We start from the raw sequence: 9,778 nt of genomic DNA on the forward strand, positions 1-9,778 counted from the left end.
CAAGGCGGGAGAGTATGAATGCCACAGCTAGCGTTTTTTTTTACTCCGTTGTTAGATACGGTCGGATCTGGCCTAATCTGCGAATCTGCAGATAAAGACCCTTGCAAAGCTGACTTATGTGTGGGTCGAAAGATAGTGTTGAGTCGAAGAAAACTCCAAGATTCCGCACTACATTAGGAACAATACATATAAAATGCTTCCCATGTAATAAGTCTCCATAGCGTCTGAGGAGTCAAACTCCTGGCTTTAAGATTTGCCTCTGTTAGCAATAACTGGTGCAAAGAGACACAGGCCAGTAAACACGCCTTAGAGGGGCTCGTTAACCTAGCCCACTTAGTAGAGGGAATATTTAGCACTGAACCTCTACTGCAGACTTACAGCTACACCCAAGCATGGGAAAGGTTTCGGAAGTCAACCCCGAGGAAAAATCAGGAGCCGATGACCCTAAGCAGCTTACAGCACACAGTTCTACGCTCTGGCAGATACTGCGACGTCGCTGTCCCTAAACTATACCGACACTTGCCGTTATTTTGGGCGGATCAGCTGCTTGTGGAGAGGAAGGAACTGATGTGTGGGCCACATCTTTCCAACCATGCCAGACATTCATCTCATTTCGATAAAATGTTCCGTTGTAACTTCGCTTCTGGCGGGCATAAATATCTGTATGTTTGAATGTTTTTAACTTTTTACAAAGCTTATATCAAGTCACTCTGTCTGTCTGTCTGTCTGGTAAAAAAAAATTGTACACGTTATTTCTCCCACACCCATTCTCGGATCAAATTGAAACTTTCCACAATTATTTATTGACACAGACAAGACATAATCAATAAAAAATGTACCGATTTGTCAATTAACTACTGGTACTTAATTATTTTGTTTGATTAAGATACCAACAAAGATAGGACTAAAGATGTCGGGTTTCATCCCCTTAGGTAATTGAACACGTTATTTCTTCCACACCCACATTCTCGGATCAAGTTGAAACTTTACACAATTGTTTATTGTACCTATCAAAACATGAATCAAATTAGTTAAATAATTATTGTTTTTCTTTTACTTGATAAAGTAAATCTACATTTTTGAAAGCTATAGTTGTAAGAGTTCTTTCCCTTTATCAACATTTAGTTATGACTTGTATGTGAACACCAAACACACATTAAGGAATACACAAGGGAAGTAAACAAGTTAGAAAGCAAACAATTGTTTCCAGGTGATCTATTTAGCCGTTGTTTATTTTACAATATCTTAATCTATCTCCATCTATTCTCATATATCCTCTCTTTATCCTGAAGTAAAGCTCAACCCTTAATGCATCACTAGGGGCGTATCCTCTGTGCTGCTGTTATCCAAACTTTCTTCAGAGCTGCGTTTATCCACACTTTCTTGAGATCTGCGTTTATCCACACTTTCTAAGTCTTCCACACTGACTGACTCCAGAGAGCGTGAATTAAAGTCTTCCACACTGACTGACTCCAGAGAGCGCGAGTCAAAGTTCTCCACACTCACTGACTCTTTGTTGCTTCTCTTGCCGGGGAAACCTGAGGATAAGATACTAAAGTATAAGTAACTGAATTTTAAAAAACTTGAATTTTTCACATACAGAGAGAGAGAGAGAGAGAGAGAGAGAGAGAGAGAGAGAGAGAGAGAGAGAGAGAGAGAGGGAGAGAAAGATAAATATATATACATATATTCTGCCCATCTGGTAGATTATTCCTAAAATGTATTTATTTCCTTTGCTACTGGTATATATATATATATATATATATATATATATATATATATATATATATATATATATATATATATATATATATATATATGGGAGAGAGAGAGAGAGAGAGAGAGAAAGATAAGGAAAGAGAATGAGAGAAAGAGAGAATAAAGAATTTTAAATTTCGATAAACAGAAATATTCGAAGTTAGATGTGATTACCTGACCCTTACGTAGTATGCTACGATAATTATAAGTTGTTCCCCTTTCAGACCTTGACATTTAAAACTCGTCTGCTTCTGTGGATCACGGTTAACAATGGTGTCGTGTGGTGTCGTGTGGCGTCGTGTGGTGTCGTGTGGTATCGTGTGGTGTCGTGTGGCGTCGTGTGGTATCGTGTGGTGTCGTGTGGTATCGTGTGGTGTCGTGTGGCGTCGTGTGGTATCGTGTGGTGTCGTGTGGTATCGTGTGGTATCGTGTGGTGTAGTGTGGCGTCGTGTGGTGTCGTGTGGTATCGTGTGGCGTCGTGTGGTGTCGTGTGGTGTCGTGTGGTGTCGCGTGGTCAATACAACGATTCCCCCACCCCCACCCCGACTAATGTCAAATACTCATTAGACTTGTTGTACTTTATATGCTAGATTGGAATTTATAAGACTAAGACTAAGACTGCTTTATTGATCCTTACGGAAATTTGTTGTGATTACAAGGACTCTTTTCTCATATAAAGATAACACAACAGAAAAATACACATAAATACAACAGACACAACATAAAGAGTTCATTCAGCGACTACACACAGGTATCTTGGTGCTTTTCATGTTCCCTGATCAATGAGTGGCGGTGATAGAGTCTGACCGAGTGAGGTACGAACGAGTTTTTGTACCGCTCCGTTCTTGTTTTGATTGACAGCAGTCGCCCACTTCGCGACGACCTGACGTAGTTCTGATGGAGCGGGTGGCCGTTGTCTTCCAAGATTTTTTCGATTTTTCTTAGGCATTTTTTTTTCAAAAAGTTCCTTTAAATGTGGTAATGTTGTGAGTGTAATTTTTGAATTTAGTGAATCAATATTTTTTTTTTTTACAAAGCTTGCATCAGCTAACTCTGTCTGTCTGTCTGGTAAAATAATTGTGTGCTATCTCTCCCAAGTACATTCTCGGATCAAGTTGAAACTTAAAACAATTATTTATCTTGCTAACAAAACATGAATTACATTTAAAAAAATAAAAAATTAGTCAATTAATTATTGATAAGAAATTATTTTGTGTTGATAACAAAAATATGGAAAGAGATAAAATTTACAAGAACTCTATTTCTATATTCTAAAATATGGCTTGCTTTTAGATATAAGTATCATTTCAAAGCTTACGTCTGCTTACTTCATCTGTCTGACTGACTGTTTGATACCAAATTTTTTAAACGTCATTTCTCTAAATTTCAATTCTAAAAATAAGTTGAAAATTTGCACTTTACATTGTCCTCAAGAAAACATGAATCAATAAATAAATTAACCAAATTAAATAACTGATTAGCGGTAATTGATTTAGTTTGATATAGAAAAAGGGTATCAAACAAGGGAAATAAATTGTACTTTACTGATGTAGTGGTATAATTTGATTAAGCCCCATTTACACTTAGTAGTTCGACGCTTTAAAGTTTGCAGCTACCAATAGATAACTATAAAGTCTTTTTTTTTCATAAGTGATTCACTGGCACAGCGGTTAGTGTGTTAGCATGAGGAGGCTTTAGCTCTTGAATTTGAATTCATGTCTTTCAACTTTTTAATATATATATATGTAAAGCGATCACGGTAACATTCACACAGATACCCTTCTTTCTATCCACCCACCCCCTGTTTTCTAACTAGTCCAGACAGATGATAGAATCATAGCGCATTGAGAAAGCTAAAAGCATGGAATCGCGCCAAACAAATACAATTGATAAAAATATCTCTAATCGCTCAGGTTTAATTATGTTCGTCTAGACCTATTACACATTTAATGACATGACTGATCAAAACTAACTGATACAACTACACATAATGTAAGATGTTTTTTTTTTATTTTATGCTCTTGTTTCTCTCCAAACAGAAAGACAGACGTCTATCTACTGGGCTACTTACCAGGCAGAGCGAGGGCCTGTACGGCCAGGCAGACGACAAGAACCAGAACTAGTGTCATCTTGAACAAGTCCAAAACGTCTGCTTTGATTGGGCGATGAAGAAAATCTCTTTGAAACAGAAATTTCATTATACAGTTTACATTTAAATGCAAAAAAGGTAAAGTTAAAAACAGTTGAAAATTGGCAACTCTTGGTATGCATAGTTAATTTAGTCGGAGGATACGGCCTGCGAACATCATAAGAGGCTCTGTCACAACCTGTCGACTCCAAGTTCGGCATAGGATTTCCTTGTTTGAAACCCGATCTATATAACTGACTCCTGAAATTCGTCGTAGCCATTTTAGTTGAGCCACAATTTTGACAGATGACTTTCATGTCTCACATGCGTATGTTGTAGCTGGAATGACGATTGTGTTGAGAAGGTGTATTTTTTTCTCGAGTCCAATGGCTTGGCTTGTCCAAATAGGCGGCAGCCTTTGGAAAATGCCCCTTGCCTTTCCTATTCGGCACGCTACATCTTGGTAGGCATCTTCATCATTTTTTATGATGCTGCCAAGGTACGTGAACTTGTCCAGCTCTTCAAGCTTTGACTCGCCTAAGTCTGACGGGGGCACCCTTTGCCTTATATCCCAGTCGCAAAATTGTACTCCTATCCAAGTTTATGCGGAGGCCAATTAGGGTGCCTCTCTAATTAGGGCGCCTCTCTAATTAGGGCTGTCCGTCATTTCTTGTATGCATTTATTTGTAGCAACGAGTAGTGCAACGTCATCGGCAAAGTTCAAGTCCGTCATTCGGTTTTGTTCACGCCATTGAGGCAGTCTGATTCATTGCTCTCCTCATTATGTTGTCGATGCCTAGAAGGAAAAGGAAGGGAGATAAGATGCACCCCTGTCTCACACCTGTCTGGATCCTAAAAAAAATCACCTTAACCTTTTTCGGAAATAACAAACGATAACAATTGAATATAACGTCTCTACTGCAAATATCAGAGCAACGCCCTACACAAAACATTTCATGATCGTATCGTATCGCATAAACTTCCCTGCGTATTGGAATGATAATTTATTTCGTTAAAATAATGCAAGGATTTCAGCCTGCGCTATTTTTTAAAATGATAATTAACTCGAGCTAACTAATAAACTTTTTATGCTAAATTTTGTCCACAGTGGCTCATACGTCAATTACATATACAAAATATTACGTTTGAAATATAGACTCAACACAGAAATATGAAATATAAGGAACACATGTACATAAGGATTAATATATTGGGACTAGATCTCAGACTATCAATGTGGTAGTTTATGGCTCTATCAACTTGTCTCAAAATCAAGTGAACATGTAAGACCTAACACAGGGAGTCCTAACAAAATCTGTGCAAGTTGATGATAAGTGTGTCACAGCCTCGTTTGAGACTCACTGTGCCATGAAGTGATTGTGTAGTCCCTTGATCATCTCGTGCCTTTTGCATGTAAAAGCTAACGGTCTGAGACTGACCACGAAGTGAAAACCTAAAGCTAACGGTCTGAGACTGACCACGAAGTGAAAACCTAAAGCTAACGGTCTGAGACTGACCAAGAAATGAAAACCTCAGTTGTTAATCTGTCCTTGTAGAGTATGGACATAAATATATGTTCAGCGGGAAGTATGTATATTGTGAAAAGCTAATTCTGAACATGAATTCTTTACTATGGTTGTGATTGTACATTGTTCCTTAACTTTTACTACCATATTAACAAAGTTATTTCTACTCAATAAATTTGTAGGCTGCTACCACCTGCCTTTATTCAGTGTATTTAGTGAGTTATGTCTAATATGCAAGTTTTAAGTTCATCGCATTAACATAAGTCAACAAGTACAAGAGTAAGAGAGACCACGCCCATTAATACAATATAATGTTGAGAAACTACACACTCATAAAACCCAGCAGATGTGTTACAAAGTTAACCAAAGAATAGTTTATTATAAGACAGGCCTTAAAGAAAGTAAAGGAGACATACACTCAATTCTACAGAGCAATACATCTACACACACAGTACACTACATCTAACATCTACATCTGCAGAGCACTACATCGACATTTACAGAGCACTAAATCTAACATCTACATCTGCAGAGCACTACATCTAACATCTGCAGAGCACTACATCTACATCTACAGAGCACTACATCTAACATCTACATCTGCAGAGCACAACATCTAACTTCTACATCTGCAGAGCACAACATCTAACATCTGCAGAGCACTACATCTAACATCTACATCTGCAGAGCACTACATCTAACACCTGCAGAGCACTACATCTAACATCTACATCTGCAGAGCACAACATCTAACACCTGTAGAGCACTACATCTAACATCTACATCTGCAGAGCACAACATCTAACATCTGCAGAGCACTACATCTAACATCTACATCTGCAGAGCACTACATCGACATTTACAGAGCACTACATCTAACCTCTACATCTGCAGAGCACTACATCTAACATCTACATCTGCAGAGCACTACATCGACATTTACAGAGCACTACATCTAACCTCTACATCTGCAGAGCACTACATCTAACATCTACATCTGCAGAGCACTATATCGACATCTACAGAGCACTACAGCTAACATCTATGTCTGCAGAGCACAACATCTAACATCTGCAGAGCACTACATCTAACATCTACATCTGCAGAGCACTACATCGACATTTACAGAGCACTACATCTAACCTCTACATCTGCAGAGCACTACATCTAACATCTACATCTGCAGAGCACTACATCGACATTTACAGAGCACTACATCTAACCTCTACATATGCAGAGCACTACATCGACATTTACAGAGCACTACATCTAACATCTACATCTGCAGAGCACTATATCGACATCTACAGAGCACTACAGCTAACATCTATGTCTACAGAGCACAACATCGACATTTACAGAGCACTACATCTAACATCTGCAGAGCACTACATCTAACATCTACATCTGCAGAGCACAACATCTAACATCTTCAGAGCACTACATCTAACATCTACATCTGCAGAGCACATATAACTTCTACATCTGTAGAGCACTACATATAACATCTACATCTGCAGAGCACAACATCTAACATCTACATCTGCAGAGCACAACATCTAACATCTGCAGAGCACTACATCTAACATTTACATCTGCAGAGCACTACATCTAACACCTGCAGAGCACTACATCTAACATCTACATCTGCAGAGCACTACATCTAACACCTGCAGAGCACTACATCTAACATCTACATCTGCAGAGCACAACATCTAACATCTACATCTGCAGAGCACAACATCTAACATCTGCAGAGCACTACATCTAACATCTACATCTGCAGAGCACTACATCGACATTTACAGAGCACTACATTTGACATCTATATCTGCAGAGCACTACATCGACATCTAAAGAGCACTACAGCTAACATCTACGTCTACAGAGCACAACATCGACATTTACAGAGCACTACATCTAACATCTGCAGAGCACTACATCTAACATCTACATCTGCAGAGCACAACATCTAACATCTTCAGAGCACTACATCTAACATCTACATCTGCAGAGCACATATAACTTCTACATCTGTAGAGCACTACATATAACATCTACATCTGCAGAGCACAACATCTAACATCTACATCTGCAGAGCACAACATCTAACATCTGCAGAGCACTACATCTAACATTTACATCTGCAGAGCACTACATCTAACACCTGCAGAGCACTACATCTAACATCTACATCTGCAGAGCACTACATCTACATCTGCAGAGCACTACATCTAACATCTGCAGAGCACTACATCTAACATCTACATCTGCAGAGCACTACATCGACATTTACAGAGCACTACATTTGACATCTGCAGAGCACTACATCTAACATCTACATCTGCAGAGCACAACATCTAACATCTTCAGAGCACTACATCTAACATCTACATCTGCAGAGCACATATAACTTCTACATCTGTAGAGCACTACATATAACATCTACATCTGCAGAGCACAACATCTAACATCTACATCTGCAGAGCACAACATCTAACATCTGCAGAGCACTACATCTAACATTTACATCTGCAGAGCACTACATCTAACACCTGCAGAGCACTACATCTAACATCTACATCTGCAGAGCACTACATCTACATCTGCAGAGCACTACATCTAATACCTGCAGAGCACTACATCTGACATCTACATCTGCAGAGCACTACATCTAACACCTGCAGAGCACTACATCTAACATCTACATCTGCAGAGCACAACATCTAACATCTGCAGAGCACTACATCTAAAATCTACATCTGCAGAGCACTACATCGACATTTACAGAGCACTACATCGACATCTACAGAGCACTACAGCTAACATCTACATTTGCAGAGCACTACATCTAACATCTACATTTGCAGAGCAAGCACTACATCTAACATTTACATCTTCAGAGCACTACATCTAACATCTACATCTACAGAGCACAACATCGACATTTACAGAGCACTACATCTAACATCTACATCTACAGAGCACTACATCTAACTTCTATATCTACAGAGCTTTACATCTAACTTCTACATCTACAGAGCACAACATCTACATCTGCAGAGCGCTACATTTAACACAGGCTTACCTTGTCAAACTGGAGATGGTGTAACTGGCATGCGAAGTATGTGCGTTATATAACTGAACTTTGAATTAATGAACAAGATAATGTAACGATATAAGCCATTCATCTCTCATTAGTGTTTGACATCTGTCTATTGACCAGGCTTGCAATATCCTTTCCACACAAACACAGACATACAGGGGCGTCATGGGCATATCTGGCGCCCGTTGCATGGCACTTTATTGGCGCCCCTTTTTCTAGAAACATCACATAGTATTATAGACTTATGTATAGCTTAACCTCCCTCAGGATGGCACGGGATGGCGGGGGGCAGGGTTCAAACCCTGGACCACTGAGACCACAGGAGAGGAGAATGTTAACATTATTTTTTCTTTTGGATTCTTAAAACCAACTAAGAACTAAACAGTTTGAGTCTAGTGTGTTTCAGCACGGTCAAATGTATTACAAGTGATGTTCAGTGGACGCTTTTTATGTAAACAATAAGGAACACAAGATGTCTTTCTGAACACAAGAGTCTTTCTGAACACAAGATGTCTCTCTGAACACAAGATGTTTTCTAAACACACGATGTATTTCTGAACACAGGTATTATCTTTCAGTCAAGCCCATCATAAACACACTTGCTCAACTTCCTGGAATGTATCCCAAGCTTTCTTAATTTAAATCTGACTTGCGCTTTTATTCCTAAGAGAAATAGTCTGGTAGCGACAGAGACCACAGGATGATGAATTCCCTAAGCTTAAAATACAGGCAAACTCTTGCCCCCCCCCCCCCCCCGCGGAGCTTACAGACCCACTAGCTGGATAACAGGGGGAGGCGCCTATATACTTTTTTAGGACTCAGAGGTAAGCCATTATTAAAAGTTTGAGAACCATTGTTTTAGGCCCGCGCTCTTTTTGTTACTGGAAGAGATAGGTCCTCAAATATTTATTCAAGAAATGTTACTGCGCTTGTTCGTAAGAGCGAACGTACCATGTAAAATGTTCAATGGTATAAATTGTATTAATTGGCATGATTGGAGCAATTATGTTTTAAAGTTTAATATCACCACTGTTATATTTAAACAAGGTTGCAAAGACAGTTTTGTGTGGAAACACAAACACACGGGAAGGTAAAAAGGGCAGCTTTCAATATTTTCAGAAATAATATCAGAATGAAATTCTATTCAGAAGTGGTCCACCCAGGCAAGTAAAAAGGCAGCTTTAAATAATTTCAGAAAGAATATGCAGAATCCAGCAGACCAAGGAATAGGTGAAAGTGAAGGGGAAGTAAGATGAGAAC

The 9,778-nt window shown here is 39.0% G+C and overlaps 1 protein-coding gene across 1 annotated transcript; it reads right to left on the reverse strand.

The window, feature by feature from the left end:
* Window positions 1-1,200: 1,200 nt before the first annotated feature.
* LOC106071121 (uncharacterized) lies at window positions 1,201-3,979 on the reverse strand. The gene is made up of 2 exons (XM_056041956.1): window positions 3,830-3,979; window positions 1,201-1,538 (listed from the first exon to the last, which is right to left on the reverse strand). Exons 1-2 carry the CDS (start codon window positions 3,954-3,956, stop codon window positions 1,306-1,308), a joined length of 360 nt encoding a protein of 119 aa, XP_055897931.1. The 5' UTR covers window positions 3,957-3,979; the 3' UTR covers window positions 1,201-1,305.
* Between the last annotated feature and the right edge of the window lie 5,799 nt (window positions 3,980-9,778).

Source organism: Biomphalaria glabrata, chromosome 9, assembly GCF_947242115.1.
Source record: "Biomphalaria glabrata chromosome 9, xgBioGlab47.1, whole genome shotgun sequence".
NCBI lineage: Eukaryota > Metazoa > Mollusca > Gastropoda > Planorbidae > Biomphalaria > Biomphalaria glabrata.